The 21,184-nt window shown below is 51.4% G+C and overlaps 1 protein-coding gene across 5 annotated transcripts in view; it reads left to right on the forward strand.

The window, feature by feature from the left end:
• Positions 1–21,184, forward strand: part of CTNND1 (catenin delta 1) — a 55,688-nt gene that overhangs the window by 23,681 nt on the left and 10,823 nt on the right. For 3 of the 5 annotated variants that reach the window (XM_026661156.1, XM_026661157.1, XM_026661154.2), the window contains 12 exons: positions 3,184–3,302; positions 5,220–5,527; positions 7,466–7,537; positions 8,568–8,726; positions 9,016–9,548; positions 14,487–14,950; positions 15,035–15,218; positions 15,632–15,749; positions 16,395–16,548; positions 16,897–16,914; positions 17,183–17,251; positions 18,993–19,120. In XM_026661156.1, coding sequence (XP_026516941.1) covers positions 5,333–5,527; positions 7,466–7,537; positions 8,568–8,726; positions 9,016–9,548; positions 14,487–14,950; positions 15,035–15,218; positions 15,632–15,749; positions 16,395–16,548; positions 16,897–16,914; positions 17,183–17,251; positions 18,993–19,120 — 2,094 coding nt within the window. In that variant the 5' untranslated portion in view covers positions 3,184–3,302; positions 5,220–5,332. The remainder of the gene's footprint in view (positions 1–3,183; positions 3,303–5,219; positions 5,528–7,465; positions 7,538–8,567; positions 8,727–9,015; positions 9,549–14,486; positions 14,951–15,034; positions 15,219–15,631; positions 15,750–16,394; positions 16,549–16,896; positions 16,915–17,182; positions 17,252–18,992; positions 19,121–21,184) is intronic. The other 2 variants (XM_026661158.2, XM_026661160.2) reach the window with 1 other exon arrangement.

Here is a 21,184-nt window from a genome sequence, read left to right on the forward strand (position 1 = left end):
CCAGACTGACATGTGGGTGTCTGCGTCGTCTGGAGTGCTGCTCACACAGATGTATTCCACCGTGGGTAGAGGGAAGCAAAGGCACCATCTTGTTAAGTGCCCTCTGGCTGGCTGACTGGGAACACGGATCTCTCTACAGTGCTGGTTCTCCCTCTGAGCGGAGGTGGGGTCATAGATTTCAGGGTGTCACAACTTTCCCTCAATGTCATGGCAGGTCTGACCCTTGTGTGGGCTACTGTTTGGAAAATGCTGGCATTGTAATTTTGGTCAGAAGGGTGCCTGGCTGAGTCTTGGAGAAGCCCAACATGACTGGAATAAGGACACAGTGGGCAAGGAACCGAATTTTCGCCCCTTCTCTTTGTGTCTCGCAGGCTCTAATGTGAAGGAGACAGGAAGGAAACTGCCTCATTACTGCTACATTCCCATAACTTGTACATCATACTCCTAACCATTCTGTTCATTGCATTGTTAGGAACTAAAGAACAGGCTAAATGCATCTGTTAAAACCAGATTCCCAAAGGACATGGGCTTGCTAAGTATGCTCTTGTGCCGATTATGCCAGTGACAGCAGATGCCCATCCAGTTGGGCCTAAGCTGGCAGCTAGGCAGAAGGCTACAATATCTTTTAGGTACCTCTTACCATAGTATTTTGAGCACCTCACAATCTTTTAAATACTTATCTTTGCAACTCCTCTGATGCAGGATGGCGCTATTAGCTGCTCTGCCTCAATTCCCTCCTGTCAATAAAGAGAAATCTCACCCAAGGTCCAGACAGGAGTCTGGCAGAGGAGGGACTCGAACGCAGGGCTCCCAAGTCCCAGGCTCATCCCCTGACTACTGAACTGTCCTTTTTTCTGCTTTGAAAACTACCTATTACACATGGCTAACAGGGCAGCTGATGCCAAGGGAGGAAAGGTGGGGAGCTGTTGTCACAAATGTGCTATGAAGAGACAGGAGTAGCTGTCTAATAATGACACTGCTGGGATTGGGGGCCAGACCCCTAAATAAATGGTCTCTGGGGAGGGGGTGGCTTTTTCTCCAGGATGGAGCACAGGACAAAATTCTGCTCTGGAAACTAACACTGGAGAAGCAAAACAAATAGGTCAAAAGTTCTGGCAATGGCTTTGAGAAGCCCCTGGGCTTATGGGACCCAAGGGTGTGATTATGCTCCGTCCTTGGAGACGGAGCTGGTTTCCGGTGTTTCACTGGCTAGCACCTCAGGGGCAGTCCTCGCCCATTAGATAGCGAAGGGGGGGAGGTTTGTCTGTCAAGTCACCAGCACTGCCCTGTCTCAGAGACTGCAAGCCAAAACTCTAAGTACAGGTCTGTGCCCGCCCCAGTACCCCATAAATGCTGGAGCCCATGGGCAGCTTGGGGCCCAGCCCTCACCCTTGCTTAGAGTGGCAGTGGAAAGTCACTCACACCAACCATTTGGGGCTAGCAGGCAGCCTGCAAGCACTCGTCTCTGGACAGACTGGGGCCTCTTTCTCACCCCAAAACCATGACCCAGTTTACATGTGGAAAAGGGGCCCATCCTGGAGGAGGGAGTATTCCCCCATTGAGCAGAAGAGGGGTGTGTGTGGGCAGGGGAGGGCACTAAGACCACTCTGGCAAGCCATAATAAAACTGTTGCATGCTCCCGAGCTGTGTCAGGCTTTCTGTGGACTCAGACAGGTGTCGCAGCATCAAGATACAGCTCAAAGGTTTTCTTAATCATGAAGGCTTGAAAAATGAGACCTTTTTTTTATTATTATTATTTTTAACTTAAAGCTTAGATCTTGATATTGCATGATGCTAGCAGCTGGGCTCCAGGTAGTTTCTAGCTTATGCTGGGATCTCCCTCCCCCACACCCTTGCCAAAGCCCAGCAGGCCTGTTAGGTTTTGCAGGTACCTATCAGCTTGCTGCATTGCAACCCAGCTGGACTAGGATGAGTGCTGGAAGATAAAGCAAACTGACTTGTGTGTTGGGAGAGGAGGCAGTGCTGGTGGGGATGGGTGTGTGCATGCATATCGTGGTCTCATCTGCTCGTGCTTAGCATATGCCCAGCAGTAGAACTGGATTTTTTTTTTATTGGTGAAGGAAGATTACAGGGCGGAGGCCACCAAATGTTCAAATGCAATTCAGACTGTCTCCAAAGCAAACTAAAAATCTCTTGCTGGGCTCAAAGTCCTCTCTGTGCTGTAGTGCCTGATAAGAACTGAAGCCAAGAAAGCTATTGTATGTCTAAAGAGGTCTTGGAGGATGAAGGAGTAAGACCTGCTAAAAGGGGCAAGCTTGGTTTGGTTTTACTGTCACAAGTGAAATGACTAGAAGGCCTCTGCTTTAGAGATCCGTGCATTGGAGTAACTGGGTTTGCTGTATATTGGGTTTGAGGGGCATATGTGGAGCCCAGGGTTGGAATAGCAGGGTACAGTGGGTTGGGGGACATCAGCAGGAGGAAGAAATGCAGCACAGACTTCCTGTCCCCGCACCCTGTGTCTGTTCTTCAAACCGTGCCTATATCTCCCTTGTAACATTGGGTGCACAGCCTATATGCAGCCCACTCTCCACACGCTGGTTTCTTGCTGGGGAGCGTGGGAAAGCAAGCCAGGCAGCTGGTGCAGAGGCCAGACTAGTCCCCGCATGCCCGCCCTCCCTGCCATGGCTGTATCTGTTGCTAAAATATCTTAATAGATCTGCTGGGATGTGGAGGCTCTGAGATGGGTGAAGGAGGGGGACCCACCCCTTGACTCTAATGTAGGTTTCTCAGGAGAGTGGGTGCTGAGGGTGCCAGTGAAGGGCTACCTTCCCCTGGTGAGCTAGTGGGAGTACATGTGGACGACGGTATGAGGTAGTGGGGACCGGCGACCTTTGGAATTGGGTAGGCAGCACTGGGGCAGGTCTGGTCACTGCCAGTTTGCAGCAGGAAGTAAAGATCTGCTGTGTTGGATGCTGCACAAGGTGTGTAGAGCTGACCCTGAGGAGCCCCCATTAATGAGGCATTCTCTTCTCCCATGACCATGACCATCCCAATCCCTTGCAGAAGGGGGTGGAAATGGTACTTGAAGATCACACTGAGCAATTCCATGTCCCCTCCCAAAATCCCCTTCACTCCTGTTCAGTCCCAGCCTGCCCTCTGTTGCCTGCCTCCCTCCTTCCCTTTTGTTATATTCACTCTGGTTTTCCCCAACTCTGTCTACAGCTCTCTTCCCTCCTGCTTCCTCACTGGTGGTGGCTGGGCTGCTTCTCCCATGATTTTTTACATCTAGACCTGGCTGTGCTGTGCCTTAGCCAATCAAATCCGACCTTCCTTCCTTACAGGTGTGTATGGAAAACTGTTTATTTTAATATTTAATTAAAATCTTTGATTTCTTCTTTTTCACTATATGTAATTCTCAAATACAGAAGGTGTGTCAGAGGGCAGGGTGACACCTGCCTTTTTAGGATTTAGGGTCACAGACCTTCCTCGCAGGTTGTCCTAGTGTCATTGGTCTCACCGGGTTGAGATTCATGTTGTCTAAAGTCAATGTGGAAGCTGAATGTTCCTCATGGGGCATTAGGGGAACAGTGTCTAATGGGGTTTGTGAAACTCTGGCCTGAATTAGCATGGACTGGCAAGTGGGTAATCTCTAAACTGCAGCACTCTGCCTCCATCAAAGAATGGGGTGGCAAGAAGCCTCTCCCCTTACCAGAGCAGATACCCAACAAAACTCTAGTCAAAACACCTCCCTAGAGGGCCTCTTCTCACCTGGAGCTGGTGGAGGGGCCTATGATTCCTCTCTCCCTTCCAGCCGGACTTATCACCACCTGTCTTATGACTGTGTCACTCACCCTTCCTTCCCCCAGTTCGTGAGAGGGGAGTGTTAGATGCCCCTCGAATAAAATGGGAGTGTTTTAAGCACTACTGGCTTTGGAGATTTCCCTCTAGGCTACTTACACAGGCTTCTCTCCTGGTCAGGCTTGGCTCCCTTCCTATCCACCAGGGGATCTCTTCAGAGGAGAGAAGACTGTCTCTGGCAGGACTGGGACAGGGGCGTAGAGAACTGCCTTGCACGTTCAGATCCTATCCTGGTGAGGCCTTAGTCAAAGAAGGAAGACTGAAAAGTCTCATTCCTAGACTTGAGGGCAGGAGCAGCGGAGAGCACAGATCAGGGTTTCCTGTAGTAGAGGTAAAAACAACGAGGAGTCCTTGTGGCACTTTAGAGACTTGACTTAAATTTATTTGGGCATAAGCTTTCATGGGCTAAAACCCAGGTCATCAGATGCATGGAGTGGAAAATGCAGTAGGTAGGTATAATTACACAGCACATGAAAAGATGGGAGTTGCCTTACCAAGTGTGTGTGTGGGGGCGGGGAGGGTCAGTGCTAACGAGCCAAACCGGACAGTCTCTATGCAAAAGAATAAATGGACACAAATCAGACGTCAAGAATTATAAACTTCAAAAACCAGTAGGAGAACACTTCAATCTCCCTGGACACTCAATAACAGACTTAAAAGTAGCAATTCTTCAACAACAAAAATTCAAAAACAGACTCCCAACAAGGCTTCCCCACCCCTCTCTGTGCCATGGTACTTTCTCTAATTGCAGAACTGGAATTAATTTGCAAACTGGACACCATCAAATTAGGCCTGAATAAAGACGGGGAGTGGATGGGTAACTACAAAAACTAATTTCCCTCTGCTGATACTCCCCTTCTTGTCAACTGTTTGAAATGGGCCACCTTGATTGCATTGGCCTCATTAGCACTACAAATGTGATTCATCCCTTCTTGTCAACTGTTGAGAATAGTCCACTTCCACCTTAATTGAATTAGCTTGTTAGCACTGACACCCCCCCCCCCACACACACACACACTTAGTAAGGCAACTCCCATCTTTTCATGTGCTGTGTATTTATACCTACCTACTGCATTTTCCACTCCATGCATCTGATGAAGTGGGTTTTAGCCCACGAAAGCTTATGCCCAAATAAATCTTAGTCTCTAAGGGGCCACAAGGATTCCTTGTTGTTTTTGCTGATACAGATTAACATGGCTACCTGTAGTAGAGGTGACACTCTGCCATGTATGGCAGGACAGTTGCCCTGGGCTGGCCAGCCGCTACTGTCCACTGGGGAGGGTGGCAGAATTGACATTTGCTCTTTCTTTGAGTGCTGAGAGAACTTGGCCTTGGGATTGATATTTCATCTGTCTCCTCTGATCTCTTCTCTCCTTCCTTCCCTCAACTGTGTCATGAAGTGAGGGGCTCCTTCCCCTCTTTCTCCCCCCTCACCCGTCTGACCCTGGTGTTCTCACACGCCCCGTGCCCTACACCCTCCCTCCCCCTCCCCCCGTGTGGGGCCCTCATCACCATGGACGACTCGGAAGTGGAGTCAACTGCCAGCATCCTGGCCTCCGTCAAGGAGCAGGAGGCGCAGTTTGAGAAGCTGACCCGGGCGCTGGAGGAGGAGCGGCGCCACGTCTCGGCGCAGCTGGAGCGCGTCCGGGTCTCCCCACAGGACGCCAGCCAGACGATGGCCAACGGCACCCTCACCCGCCGGCATCAGGTAAACCCCCCTTGGGGAGAGGTGGGCACGTGGGGCTCGGCAGAGCCCTTATGGCTGCTCCTGCATGAACTATGGTGGATGCGGGAGGAGTGTCTGGCTCCTATCAGAGTTGCCCTGCCCCCTCCCAGAGGAGCTGTCTCCACACCTAATGGATTTGAGTAACTGCTGTAAGAATTTGCCAGATGAACTGCAGGTCTGGGGGTGTGAGGTGGCATTGCTTGACCCCCTCACTGATTCATGGAGGGCTCCCCATACATCTGAATGTAGGATTAGTGTGCTGGGGAACAGATATATGAGCCAATCTCCATAGTGCTGTAGACTCGTGGATTGGGACTCCATGACAGGTGCAGCCCTGCACAGAAAACCAGGGGCCTCTGGCTCCCTTGCCCCAAAGGCCCTGTAACTAGTTGTTAGGCAGGAGGTATTGGCATCTCTGCTCTCCTGGGGTGCTTGCCTGGTATCTTCTCTAACCTGGTGACGTGACGCCTGTTTTGCAAAGTGCCCACCCTGGGGATGTGGCTGGCAGAGTCCAAGAACTCTCACAGGGGGCTTTGAGTGGCAGTCTGGGCTCTAGCTAAGTGTGCGTGCGCGCCCCCTCCCCCCAAGAATCTGCTGCTGCACCAATCTAGAGGCGATGTTGTGATTATGTGGCCCCCACTGTCTAAGTATCTGGGTATCTCATAATCTTCAATGTATTTATCCACCCCCTAGCCTTGTGTGGCAGGCAGAGCTGCTGTTATCCCCATCGCTCCAGATGGGGGACTGAGACCAAGAGATCAAATGACTTTGCCACACACACCTGCATGATCCTGGGAGAGACCGGGGGGTTCAGTACCCTACTGTGAAGTCCCAGGCTCCACCTTTAAACACGGAGTAGTCAAATGGGACAGGGCAAGTGCCAGGAGGGGATGAGGGAAGAGTCTGCCTGAGTCACCAGGGCTCTTAACTTGTACTCCCTGCTGCGGTGGATCTGGCTTGATCTCCTTTCTGCTCTTGTGGCTATTGTCTGTTGGGTTTTGTTAAGGGGTAGAAGTCAAGACCCTCTGTGCCCTGTTTTAAAGGGCCAGAGGACAGCTGCACTGGCAGTGTTGGGCATAGAGGGTTTGGTTATCTGGCTGAGGATACTGGTGCTACTGAGAGAAACGTCCACTTGTCTAACTCCAATGTAGCTGGGATTTATATTCTTCAAAGGCGGGGGGAACAGTTCCCTGGGCCGTAAGTGGGAGGAGAAGTGAGTGTGAGTGTGTGTGTGTGTGTGTGTGTGTGAAGATCATAAGCAGTGAAAAGCCATTATGCTCTGTGGTCTGCTTTTGACTCCCCACGCTGTTCCCTCTAATCTCCCTGAGATCCTGGGATGTGTCATCTGGTGGCCTGTGGCTCCACATCAAAAGAAGATGTGAAATGTCTTGTCTCTTCTCTCCCTGGTGGAGTTGGGGTGTGCGTGCTCAGAAGGGAGCGTTAGCCCTTCTGGTAGGAGGTACATAGAGTTCTGAATAGTCTGGCAGCCATGTGGAGCACTGGGATGTCTGGAGGGTGGAGCACTAGAGATGGCTGCTTATTAACTCCTCCTGGGGACTCCCCAGACTGCACTGGGGAACAGCATTAGTCTCCTGCTTGGCTGTGTAGCACCAACCTTTGCAGCACCATGCCCAGATCTTGTCACTTCACCAAGGGCATTGAGATCTCAGGGCATGGAATCGTCCTGGCTGCTCTTACCACCTCTACCTGCTGCTAACCTCTGGGGCACTGGAATTGGCCGCTGCTGAGTCTGGAGCTGAGACTAGGGTGTGAGGCAGTCAGTACAGTCTTCACAAGGTGGAGTGGGGCACTAACCCCAAGGGCATGGGGCCTGGCCTTTCTTGTTTGGAGGCAACAGGACGATGCATCGGAGGCAATGGATAAGGAAGCATTATAATGAGCGGATGTGGCTTGTTTCAGAACGGCCGTTTCCTGGGCGATGCTGACCTGGAGAGGCAGAAATTTCCAGATCTGAAACTCAACGGACCACCGGTAAAGGACTTCTGGGAAGAGCTGGGACCTCTTGTTGGGGGTGAGGGGGCAAGGCCTGAGTTCAGGGGCTCAGTGGCTGGTCTTTCCTCTTTGTGGAAGGGACCCATCTTTCTAGGTGTTGCTGGCAAGGCTTCCCCACCCCTCTGTGCCGTGGTACTTTCTCTGCAGCCACCAGCAAGCAAGAGTGATGCCAGGGAAGCCTCTCTCCTCTGGATAGATGCTTTCTGACTTTCGGCAGAAAACGCTACCAGAAATCCCTTCATCCTGGGCACTCCTCCCATTTCACTTCTAGGCCACGTGCCATGTAGTGGCAGCTGGAGGGATGGGGCTTGGCCTGTGTGCTGGAGAGCTGGGCTCTCCGGTCAACTACGTACATGGGGGTGGGGGGCAGCAGCAGCACAGGACCAGTTTCCTTGTAGCCAGTGGTTTCCATTTAAAGGGGGGGGACCCCCCTCCCTGCCCTGACCGTGTTGTGGATCGAGAACTCTCCAAGGGCTCCTGCTACACCCATGTAGTTCAGTCATCACTCCTTTAAATGAGAATGGAAGACCGGATCCAACAGGAAACACAGAACAGCCCTCCAGGCTCTGAGATCCTTTTATTTCCTTTATGCACCACCTCCCAACTGACACATATATCTCCCTCCCAACAAGGGGACCATGCAATTAATCTTCCCCCTGCATCAAGCTGAGGAGAGCACCCTGCTTGGCTTCCCCCCTACCCCTGGTCTGGCCACCATTGCTTCTGCCTACTGTGCCAGCCTAGCAACAGTTAGAATGGGGTTGAGGGAGCTTCTGGGGCCCGTGAGGATGGGGGGCAATGACAGGTGACGCACCTAGGTTCTTCCCACAACCCACTGGTGGGTTGGGACCCACTGTTTTGGAAATGCTGCTCTACCCAGGAGATGGCTCAGTGCATCCTTGCCTAGACGGTACAGGTAGAGCTAAGGTCACAAATGTTGTTTCCTGTGGGTGGGAGCTGGCACTGGTCTCAATCTGGGCTGACTTGGTGTGCTCTTCCCTCATCCCAGGACCGCAGCCACCTCCTCTACAGCACGATCCCCAGGATGCAGGACCCAGGCCAGATTGTGGAGGAGACGTATACCATGGAGGAGGACCCAGAGGGTGCCATGTCTGTTGTCTCAGTGGAGACATCTGATGATGGGACCACCCGGCGCACAGAGACCACGGTGAGGGGGACAGTAAAAGAAAGGGGACTGTCTTGTCTTCAGTAGTGTTGATCTGGCCCCCCTCCCCTGGGGTTGGTGAGACGGCATATGCACTAAACTTTCTATCCTGCATGTTTTTGTAGCACTGTTAATGAAGGCTGGGGATGAGGGCGACTGGTCAAGATGGAGGGGCACAAGCAGAGCTCAGGGAGTCCAGGCCTGAGATAGTAGGGGAGTTGGGATGATTAGGGGACATCCGCAGCCCTTGCATTTGTAATCTGAGAGCATCTCCTTTTCCCCATCTCTTCAGGTGAAGAAGGTGGTGAAGACTGTGACCACGCGGACAGTACAGCAGGTCCCCGTTGGGCCGGATGGGTTGCCTGTGGAGGGTTCTCCTGTCTCCAATAACTACATCCAGACAGTGGACAGGAACTTCCGTAAAAATGGCAACGGGGGGCCTGGCAGCTACCTGGGCCAGCCTGGCACCGCCACACTCCCCCGTAACTATCACTACCCAGATGGCTACGGTCGCCCCTATGAGGACGGCTACCCTGGCAGCGACCACAGCTATGGCAGCCTGTCCCGTGTGACCCGTATCGATGAACGTTACCGTCCCGCCATGGATGGCTACCGGGCCCCGAGCCGTCAGGATATCTACGGTCCCCAGCCACAGGTGCGGGTAGGGGGGAGCAACGTGGACCTGAACCGCTTTCACCCAGAGCCATATGGGCTGGAAGACGACCAGCGCAGCATTGGCTACGAAGACATGGACTATGGGATGATGCCGGACTATGGCACTGCCAGGCGGGCGGGGACTCCCTCAGACCCCAGGCGTCGACTCAGGTAGGAACAGCAGGCTTTACGCACTGTCGCAGACCACTTGTCTTCTGAGTATTGTGCGCCCCTTCCCTCCCCCCGTTAGTGCCCAGCAGTGGGTGATTCCAACAAAGGTGTGTACCTCCATGAGGCAACTACTAATAGCTTGTGTGTGTATTGGGGCTGTGGTTATTACTCCTGTGTCGGAGCCTAATTGTCATAGATTGCCCAATTGGCATCTAGCTGACTGTAAAATTACGCAGTTGCAGCATTTAACCTCCTGCAGCAATGACTTCTACAGAGCTATCATGCGCTGTCCAGAGGGTTTTGTTCTGGATATACTGTCTCTTGATAGCATGCCCCATGGTTTTGATGTTGGTGGGCAAAGTTTAATGAGGGAGACAGGGACTGATTCTGAGTCCTGCGACTCCTTGGTTTCCTCTCTTTCCCCCCGCCCCCTTTGCATTGTGTCAAGATGTGCCCTGCCAGTTTGGCAGGGGTTTCTGTTCCTCTGAGCCTGGCCCTATAGCCTGAGTCTGCTTGGGTTGAACAAAATAATAGTTTGATAGCAAAGGCTGCATTTTGGTTCATGCCACTGCACAACAGCACCAAATCCATTGTTGCTGTGAATCGATGTAGACGCCAACTTCTCAGCGCCGTGTTGGCTTAAACTTGCAGCTACCACTGAGCTGGGATCCTAGGATGTGAGGTTTCAGGCTGGAGGAGGATTGATTCTTGGGCTGGTGGCTGACTTGGGTTGCACAGCCCCTTGAAGGAACACCCTGTGGGGGAGAAGCGGTCAAATCTGACAATAGCAGTTGGTTCCCCTGTGCCTTGTGCAGATCAGTCACTTCCCTAGCTGATTAGCCAAGTGTTGCTTTGACTGGATGACTGCACTCTGGGGTCCTATAAAAGTTTGCCATTGCTGCGTCTGTGACACTGTATTGTCCTAGAAGGGCTGCTAGTGTACTATTACTCAGAATAAACTGAGGAGCCAATGTGAGGAAGGGAACCAGACAGGAACAGCCCCACAGGAAGTTGTTGCCTGCACTTAAATATTATCTAAGTATTTGATGCTCCAACCTGCTTGTGTGTGTGTGTGTTTATTTAAAAAAAAAAAAAAAAAAAAAACCACTGTGGAAAGGCTTTGGCTTTGTGCAAGTGTCTTGGCTCCTTTGAGCTGAGACTCTCTAGGTTTACTCACTGCCTTGGGGCTGCTGTGTCTGAGGGGATCTGAGCCCCAAAGCTGAATGCTCAGTAAAATTCCTAGCATGCATGTTGCTGTAGAGCTGGTCTTTGATTGCAGAGAATGAAACTAAAGGCCTGGTTCAGCATCCCGTTAACCCCACTCGCATCTCTCTGAGCCCTGAAGGTCACTTAGCTCTGGCTCTGGGCTGCCAAGGGGAACGAATTCCAAAGGCTAGAAGCCCTGCCACTCAGCGTAGAGGGATCAAACTTGCTAGTCCTGAGCCTGGACTGGCAATGAGAAACCTTTTCTGAGCAGCCTGGTCTGCAGCCATTCTGGCCTCTGGCATCTTGATGCCTTATCGAGGCTGAGCAGCAGCCTCTCTTCCCTCCAGGTCCCCCACTCTGTCAGTCTGGGAGGAGCGGGAGGCTGCAAGATCCTTACTCAGTGAAAGGAATGATATAGACAAGTGTCCTGGGGTTTCTGCAGCACCTGCAACGGGCTCTCAAGCTCCCTGGTGGCTTCATGCAGACACCAAACAGGAAGGGGCACTAGATGAGCTCTGCTTCTTCTCCCCAGAGCATGCCCCAATCTCCTAGCACAGCCCCATGGGCTCTCATTTGGGAAGGACTGAACTCACTGAAAGGTCGCTTCATGTCAGCATCCTTGCACCTGGCAGCTAGCAGTACTCTGTCATCACTGGTGTCACAAACTGCAGAATCTGTATGGCTGCCATGCCCTTGTCCTCCAGCTCCCCAGCTGTGGAACAGGCTCTGTTTTATCCACAGACTGGCTGATAAAGATCACAGAAATCCATGGAATCCAAGCATTGTTGGAGTTGGCTCATCACCACTATCTCAATTACCTTTTTGTCTCAAATCTACCACTTTTGGGGATGGTACCTGGCAAGATTAACAGCCCCAAGATGTTTGTTTTGAGCAAGGTCCTAAACATTACTTTGAAGTGTGTTTGGCGAATTGCCCTCCTGAAGGAAGTCCATTAACAATCCCTTCTCTTCTCTCCTCCCCCCCCCCCCCCCCCCCCCCCCCCCCAAGTGTCTCTACTGGCTATAATCAGCCATGACGGACATGGGTCCATCTTGCATGTCTAGTTGCAACTTGTTAAGCACGCACAAAATCTCAGCATGCTAAACTGAATGAGATCAAAGCGCTGTAGATGATGAATTCTTTCCTCCTTCGCTTTCCCATGGAAACACTTGGACTGTCCTGAGTCAATAGAAACAAGTTGACCTTTCACAGTAGCAAGAGGCATTCAGAACTGCCAGTGTCCTGATGCAGCCCAACTGAGGGTGGCTGCTTAATACTTAGCTGAACTGCGGTTAGCAGATGTAACCGTTAAGGAGTACTCCGTCCTGACCACAGCCATGGCATAGGAACAAACGGTCTACCGTGTGGCTTGTCACTGAGATCAGGTGTTGCGGCGCTAGAGCTTCAGCCTTTTGTCACTGCCTGCCACGTCACCCTCTGCAGTCTCTGTCCACCCTGTCACCATGGCACGTGGCTGTGGGGCACAGGATTGCAGGGTAACCACTGATGGTGGCGAAGCAACAAAATCTCCATTGACCAGAACTTGCCAATCAAAATGGCTTCCGAGGGTGACTCTCAAACAGAATTGCCACCCCAACAGGAGTAACTGGTCTGACCTGAAGCTGTACCACTGATCAGACCATTACTCCTTCTGGCTAATACATATCTAGCATGCTCACCAGTGAGTGGAATCAGAAACCCTTCAGATAATCCATGGTTGTAATGTAAGAGTGGGCATGTCCTATGCATGATCAGATGCAAAGAGACAAGTGCACGATCAGTCAAATACTCCTCTAGGCAATGCTGATCCAAGGTACAGGACCTAGAACAGTTTTGCAGGCAAGCCCTCCTAGTGTAGGTGCAGCTTGTACAGCATGACAGAGAGTGGTTTCTACAGGCATAGCTTACACTAGTTCTCTGACAAACTATACTGGTATAAAAGTTCTTGTCAGTATAGGTATGTCTCTACTAGTGCTTATACTGACATAACTGTGCTGGTATGTTTCAGGCCTGGTTGACACCTGTGTGAACACTGCATTGTATGGGTACTGCACATGCAAGGCATTTTAAGCAGCCTCTTACTGCAGCGCCTCTTAAGACTGGCTTTACTTTTAAACTAGGCTTCTTAGATCTGCAATCCAAGTAAATGGGCAAATCACTTTTGTCCATTTGTGTTCCTTGACAAATACCTTTTCTGTTCTCATAATAAAAGGGCAGGCAAGTAGGAGTATATTTTTGTGCCTGGGATGATCAATTTAATTTCAACATTGTAGGGATTGAAACAAACTAGGGCTGTCGTGTGATTAAACAGACCAAATCAAAGTATGGGAGAAAAGTATTTTCTCCACTCTGCAGAAGAGGGGTAGCCCAGATGTGCAGAGACTTGGCCAGGGTGACCGTGTCTGTGCCAGGACTGGGAACTGATGTGAAATCTCCTCCAGAGTCCCACTCCAGTGCTAACATTCGTATAGGCTTTTCCCTTGCTGGTCCCCATGTAGGAACGCTGTAATTTTGTTTGTATTGCATTAGCACCTAGGCCAGGATCAGAGCCACATTCTGTTCAGGGAGAATATTTTTTTTGTTTTGCTTTTTAAGTCGTTTCCTTCCCCCCCTCCCCTCCCCCACACACACCAGTTGATGGGGTGAACACTTCGACATTAGTTATGTGAAAACATCTCTGTCCACATTTGGCTTCTCAAAGTATTTTGTCAAAAGCAATTTTGCGCTTAAGCGGTGCGCGTTGGTATCTTCAAAGTCATTACATAATGACTCCTGGGAAAAGGAGGAATTGACTGTCTTGATGCAGCAGCAGCAGCATCACTATTACTATTTATTGTGTCCCATAGGAATTGGGTACCCTTGAAATCTGACCCAGCTACTAACAGGAGTCTGTACCCACTTAATGACTCTGTAATACTGTAGTCCTCTTTGCATGAAACATTTAGAACCAGCCTGGCCGAGGCTCTGGAGAATACTAAATAGGAGCGATCCTTCACTAGTATGGGGAGAGCAGGCTTAATGACCTAATAGGTTGTTTCCGTCTCTGACTTATCTGGATTTACATTGCCCTCTAGTGGCCAGAGGATGGAACTGTTCAGCAGACCCATCCCTGTTTAAGAAAGTAGAGCTGCTGCTTCTGTGTTTTTAGGGTCTCTGAGGATAATCATGACATACTGATGTAACACCCAGGTGCCCTGACTGAGATTAGGGCTCTGTTGAGTCAGGCACCATAAGCCTAGTAAGATGCTGCCCCAAAGGGTAGAGGGGAAAGAGTAGCTGCAGTTGCCCTGGGCAATGTCATGCTATTGTACACTTATCTGTCCAGGCAAAGGAAGCTGCTCCCATCACATGGCTTAGGTTGAAGGGCTGAAGGGAAGAGGGTGTGGACCTGGCTGGCCACAGTCCAGCTCCTAGCAGACGACAAACCCACATTTGGCCTCCTTCACCCTACTTGTCAGTGGAAATGGTTCATTGTAGAAGCTAAGAACCATGAAGACGGAGGGAAAGAGCTCTCTAGTCCTGGGGGCCTGTATGAGGGGATGCTGATACTACTGTGCAGAGGCATAGGGTTTCTAGCATTCTCAGAGTCCCAGTGTCTCAATGGAACGTCTGGTGTTAACCTCTCTGATTCTGCTGTTTCCCAGCACTAGGGGCTGGAGACTGAGGTCCGCTCCCCTTCATGGAGCTTATGCCCTGTTCCCCTTTCTAACTCCATTCCTCTCTCCTCTGCAGGAGTTATGAGGATATGCTGGTGGATGAGGTGGCCCCTGATCAGTACTACTGGGCCCCACTGGCCCAGCATGAGCGTGGCAGCCTGGCGAGCCTGGACAGCCTGCGGAAGGGAGGGCCCCTGCCAGCCAACTGGCGCCAGCCAGAGCTGCCTGAGGTGATTGCCATGCTGAATTTCCGCCTGGATGCGGTCAAATCCAATGCGGCGGCTTACCTGCAGCACCTGTGCTACCGCAACGACAAGGTGAAGACGGAAGTGCGAAAGCTGAAGGGCATTCCGGTGCTGGTAGGGCTGCTGGACCACCCCAAGAAGGAGGTACACTATGGGGCCTGTGGGGCCCTTAAGAACATCTCCTTTGGCCGAGACCAGGACAACAAGATTGCCATCAAGAACTGCGATGGTGTCCCTGCCCTGGTGCGGCTGCTGCGCAAGGCCCGTGACATGGACCTCACTGAGGTCATCACAGGTAATGGGTGGTCTGGGAGTGGTTGCTGGGGAAGGGGACCTGTGTAGTGCCTTGGTCTCACTGGCTGCATGTGCTCCGTCTCAGGGACGTTGTGGAATCTCTCCTCTCATGACTCTATAAAGATGGCCATTGTGGACCACGCGCTGCATGCCCTCACTGACGAGGTCATCATCCCGCGCTCCGGCTGGGAGAAAGAGCCCAACGAGGACTCCAAGCCACGCCACATAGAGTGGGGGTCGGTGCTCACCAACACCGCTGGCTGCCTTAGGTATTTGTGGGAGCGGCGATGGGAAGGGGGCATCTGAGCCTGTGGCACTTCAGGCTGAGCTTGTGCTGTAACTGGAATTTCCCTCCCACCTTCGGGAGGCTGGTGGCTGCTTCTTCACCATAGCTCTTTAGGGAAGGGGCTATTACCAGACTTGGTGTCTGGATGACTAAAGGCAGAATTGCATGGCAGTGGTAGTGCTGGTGATGAGAAGGTATTAATCGCCTCTCCGATGCATGATAGTCCCTGGTGTGCCTCTTATTACTTGTCTAGCTCAGTTCTTCTCTAGGTCAGGGAGAGACTTGGGTGGTTCAGCTTGGTGGGGAGCAGGAACATGAGAGCAATCTAGCCCTTCTGATGCTCTGAAGTGCTGCCACTGTGGCCGTCTCACCCTCCAGTGCTCTCTTTCCCTCTAGAAACGTGAGCTCTGAGCGGAGCGAGGCTCGTCGGAAACTGCGTGAGTGCGACGGGTTGGTGGATGCCTTGATATACATTGTCCAGTCGGAGATTGGCCAGAAAGACTGCAACAGCAAGGTAATGGAGCAACACGGTCCCATCCCCAGTAGATGGGAGCATGCTGTGGGGGCCAAAGCAGTGCCGGTGCTGGCATCTGGCTTTGCTTTTGTTTCTGACAGTGCCTTTAGGAAGAGATGTACTACTGACTTGTCTTCAGTCACTGCCTTTCCTTCCTGTGACACTCCTTCCTCCTTTTCAGCATCCGCTTCCTTCTAGGGCCGGGAGGGGAGGAGAGATTCTGGAGCCACCTGATGTTTTGAAGGTGGGGGTGGGGACTGAGTTTCAGAATGGTTTGAAGCCTGGACTGATCTTTCTGTGCTTGGATGTAGAGGCTGCTCTGAATTCATGGTATCCAAACACTGGTCCATGGGTTGATTGCCAGCAGGTGACTGAGCCCTTGGTGCCCACAGAGCAAAGCACAATCTAAGGATCAAGCAGTGGGGTGGGGGATCTGAGGCTGGGGAGGTAATGATGGAATTATCCTCTTAAGCAGTAGCCTGAAGCATGGAAGTGCTGGAGAGCTACTGCCCTAAGCCAGGTAACAGTTGCCCCTTCCTCCCTGTGACCTCTGAACCTCCACACCATCCCTTATGGCTCTGAAGTATCAGGTGACCGGTAAGCCAGCTGTGTCTCACTGTAAATGACACTCTCTCCCCCCTTCAGCTGGTCGAGAACTGTGTCTGCCTGCTGCGGAACCTATCGTATCAAGTCCACCGTGAGATCCCGCACGCTGAGCGCTACCAGGAAATGCCTCTTAACCCCGCCAACAATGCTGGGCCCCACGCTGCCAGCTGCTTTGGTGCCAAGAAAGGCAAAGGTAAAGCCTGTCTTAGTGAGGAGGAAAATGAGGCTTCTTATCATGCACTAACAATCTTTGGCAAGAAGGCTAAATCACTGCTTTCCTCAAGACCTCTTGTGACAGCAGTGAGACTGCCCTGCCTGTATCTCTAGCCCTTGGTATTTAGGGCCCTGTGCTGGGTTGATATGCTGTGTTGTCAGGGAAATGACAGAAGGATCGCCACTAACTTCAAGCCTTTCCCATCTCTTCTCTTCTCTTCCTCCCCCCTTCCCCTTTGCTTTCCTGCCAAACCACCCTGTGATCCTGTTGGTATCTCTCCTCTCCTGCTTCCTCTCTCTCCTGTCCTTCTCTCCGCTTCACCAATAGATGAGTGGTTCTCCAGAGGTGAGTACACTCTTGTCTTTTTCCCTCTTACATGTTAGTTTGGGTGTTCTCCTCTGCCCACTTCCCAGTGGGTGCATGTGGGGTGGATGTTCACAACTCTGGCTAAGGAATGCTCTCTGTAGGAGATGCCCACTCTGTCCCAACAGCACCTCTAGAGTTATTCTGATTCTCTCACTAATTGGAGCAAGTGTAATGAGTAATCTGGCTGGGAGGTGGTGGAATAAGCTATGCTAATACCTTGTATTCACTACTTTCATTCCTTTTGAAGGCAAAAAACCTCTAGAAGAGCCTGGTGCTGATACAGTGGACTTTCCCAAAAGAACAAGTCCTGCAAAAGGTATACTCCCTGGTGCATTTGGTCTACCCGTCTCTCATCCCCCAGCGCCTGCTGATCTTATCTCAAACTCCATTAAATAGAAGCCAGTTAAATAAAAGACCAGTTTTACGAGGGGTGGAGATACAGACAACTAATTACATGAATATAAATGCTGCCTAGTGTAATAAAGCCATGACACACACGAGTTCTGGGAAGAGCCTCTCCTACTTGGCTTATAAGAGGGAGGATGGTGCAGTGGTCAGGGCACTAGCCTAGGACTTGGTCAATTTCTTGCTATGCCATACTGTGACCTTGAGAAAGTAACTTGGTCTCAGTTCCCAATCTGTACAGGGATAACAACACTACCCTGCCTCTCAAGGGGTGTTGGGCATAAATACATTAGTATGAGGTGCTCAGATACTGTGGTGATTTGGGGTGTGTGGGGGAAGCAGAAAAGCACCAAGGGTGACTGGAGCTACACATGACTTGGGTAAGGTAAGGGCGATAACAGGTATACCTTTGTCATGGCGAGTGTACAGTAGCTACTGTTAACTTTAACTTCCCTGCTGTGCAAAACAAGTACAGCAATGGTATTGGCAAATGTCCCAGATTCTCTTGAAACCAGGAAGACTCTGTGCACATTACACCTTTTGGTAAAACAAATAGTGAGTGTTAAACTCCAGGAGCTGCAGGCATTCAGAACTAGAACTGGTTGGGAAAGGTGGAGGGTTTGAAACCCATGGAGTGAAAACTCTTTGAAAAATTCAAAACTCTCTTCAAACATCTGTGAACTTTTGGCTTTCTCTCTCTGTTCCCCACTGGAAAATGAGGTGTGGAGAAGAAATAAACCTAAACTCCATTTTTGACAAAATGAGAAAATTCAGAAAACGTTTTTGCAGAAACTTTGGCTTTCAAAAAGGCCGTTTTAAAAAAAAGAAAATTTTCAAATTAAACTTCACCAGCCCTACTCCAAACAAAGGAACAGATTCTCATGAGACTTGTATACCCACTGATCAGGGTGCAGAGTCTTTTTCAGTAAAGCACTTCGCAGGACCGGAGACCAAACCCCTCTGCTTAATGTCACCTGGATGTCACTGCAACACCAGCACTTCCAGCTGATCTGGCTTGAAGACCTGTTCTGTGCAGTTGTGGCTGTGAACACTGTTGAAGTGTCCCTGCTGTGCTCATGTGTAGGCAGGAAAGGCTTTTGTAAACATTACAGTTGCTTGAACTAGCTCTGTAGGTGCCAAGAGTATCTACTGGTGATGAGGCTTGAGTCCTCCCTCTTTTCCCTGTACCAAGCTGTCAGACACTGCTGTGGCTGGCTGCTGTGACCATGACGTCACCTAAATCTGGCCTGGTGTAAGAGCACTGGCTTAAAGGGCCACTCCGCATCAAACGGCTAAACCTTACCCTTTATTAGTAACACCGTTAGGTTTTAAAAATTATTCTAGCACCTATCTGAGTGCTCTGCTGCTTGAATTGCAGAACAACACTTCATTGACGGAAGTAACTGTCTGGGCTAGTGCAGGAGTGGCACCCACAGTGCTGTGCTGTCCGAGTTTCCAGTGCTGTGGGGCAATGGTTTAAAAACTAAACTGGTTTGATCCAGTTCTTATACTTCTAGTCACTTGGGAAGGGGAGAGGCAAAACCTACACCTTGTGTCAATTGTCTAACCTACTGGATAGGCCATTGCTTACTCGGTTACTTAATGAACCTCTCGGATAAGCCTTACCTGTTACTCCCTGTCTCGCTTTCTAGGGTATGAGCTCCTCTTCCAACCAGAAGTAGTCCGGATATATATCTCGCTGCTGAAGGAGAGCAAGACCCCTGCCATCCTAGAGGCCTCAGCAGGAGCCATCCAGAACCTGTGTGCTGGTCGCTGGACGGTGAGTCACTTCCAAGGAGAGACAGACTGGGAACTTGATCTTAAAAATGAGGAGAGAATGAAGCCTTGGAACTGGGTGGGGCTAGGGCACATCAGAAAGGAGGGATCATCCATCCAGTACTGGCATAGGGGGGCCAGGCACTCAGAGGCAGATTAAGGTTTCCTGGGCCAGAGCAAGTGGGGGAGGGGGGCCCTTCTGCCCCTTCCCGGATCCAACCCCTGTTCCACCCAGGGTCCACCGCCCCACTGCAGCCCCAAGAACCTCTGTCCTTGTGCATTGGCCCTAGGGCTGCAGCGGTGAGAGCGCTACTCCAGGGCTGCTGCGGGGGGTGTCCAGGTGCTGGGGCTTTCCCTGTCACCCCTGCGCTTTTGCGGGGGGGGTGTGGGGGGGGGGGGGGGGGGGGGGGGGGGGGGCAATCAGGCTTCCCCTGGCACCCCCAAGGTTTCTGCCTAGGATAGGGTATGGATGCGGGTGCAGGGGCTTCTGCCAGGACAGGGGGTGCGGGGGGTGGAGAGCGCAGGGGCTTCTGCCGGAGACCAGGTGTGCGGGGGGGGGGGGGGGGGGGGGGGGGGGGGGCCCCGCCCGCCGGAGGTGGCCGCGGCAGGGGGGGGGGGGGGGGGTGGTTTTTTGGGGCCCCTGGGCATTGGTGTAACTGATGATTTCCAGCATTACCATGGCATCAAAGCTGCTGTAGGAGCCATGTCCCACTCCCAGACTCATTACTGGGACCAACCCGGCGTCAAAGACACTAGTAATGTCATGGAGAGAGACATGCTAATTCTAGCACATACCCCTCCCTCCGGAGCCATGCCTGGGCACTCCTTCAGCATAAATGCCAACGTCTCCCCTTCTGCCCAGTGTCTTCAGCCATCTGTGCTCTTGGCATCAACTCTGTATTAGTGTGCAATATAAGTGGTTGCACAAGCTGGTGGTGGGCTCTCTCTGAGGTTAAGCCTCATGCAGGAATGCTAAGCAGTTCCTGCTGTAGGAGGTGAGAGACAGATGTGACAGAGGGTGATGTTGCAGGGAAGACCAATCAGGAGCTCTTATTTCTTCTTCTAGTAGTGTCCCTGTGGGTGCTCTGCTTTAGGTGTTGGTGCGTCCCCGTGCTGGAAATTGGAGATTTTAGGTAGCAGTGCTCGGTTGGGGCGTGCGCGCACAGCAGCTGTCTCGAGGTGGTGTTGGCGCCTCTTGTAGCGTGCGCACAACCCGACCCCCTCAGTTCCTTCTATACAGTCCTCAGCTGCAGACGCAGCTCAGTGGCAGTGCTGCCGCTTTGAAAATCTTTAGAAAAGAAAATAGTTTACATGGTAGTTTTAGCTTTTATAGTTTAGAGTTTAGTTAGCCAGTTATTTGGGCGGCAGGGGGTGGAGGGAGAGAGATTTTTCTTTTTCATTCCCTTCAGTTTTAGTTTCTTAGATTAGCAGTAAAAATTGTTTTCATTTTAACCAATTTCTACATTTTTCTTCACATTTCACGTCCCAGTTGCGGGAAAAATCATCGGACACAATATGCCTGGCTCACCTGGTTTTCAGAGATGCGACTCCTACCACAAAGCAATGTCTGTCTCTGATGGCCACGCATCTTGTGTCCGCTGCCTGGCGGAAACTCCTATCCCCCAGAAATGAAATCACTGTACAAATCTAAAAGCGAGGGCATGGCGAGACAGATCTCCACATTAAAATGATTATGATGGAAAAGTCCCTGCAGCCGTCTCAGGAGACACCAACAACTCCGTCACAGACCAGCAAAACTTCTGACAAAGGCAATCCTCAGCCTTCCAAAACCTCAAGGAAGTGAGCTTCGACCTCCCAAAACAGGGTGGCAGTCAGCCAGGAGATCACACTAGAGGAGGTACAAGAGAAGCTGCACAGACGGCTGAGGCGGATGGTTGGAGGATTTGCAGCCAAGATTGCTCTCCCCATTAACGAAGCCATAACGAGGCCTGCGGAGGCCATATGGCAGACACCTGCATCAGCACCACCTACCAGTAAAAGGGCTGACAAAAAGTACTTCGTCCTAGCTAAAGGCATGGACTTTCTCTTCCACCTACCCACAGCCCAA

Source organism: Terrapene carolina, unplaced genomic scaffold (genome assembly GCF_002925995.2).
Source record: "Terrapene carolina triunguis isolate 2854851 unplaced genomic scaffold, T_m_triunguis-2.0 Scaffold926, whole genome shotgun sequence".
Lineage (NCBI taxonomy): Eukaryota > Metazoa > Chordata > Testudines > Emydidae > Terrapene > Terrapene triunguis.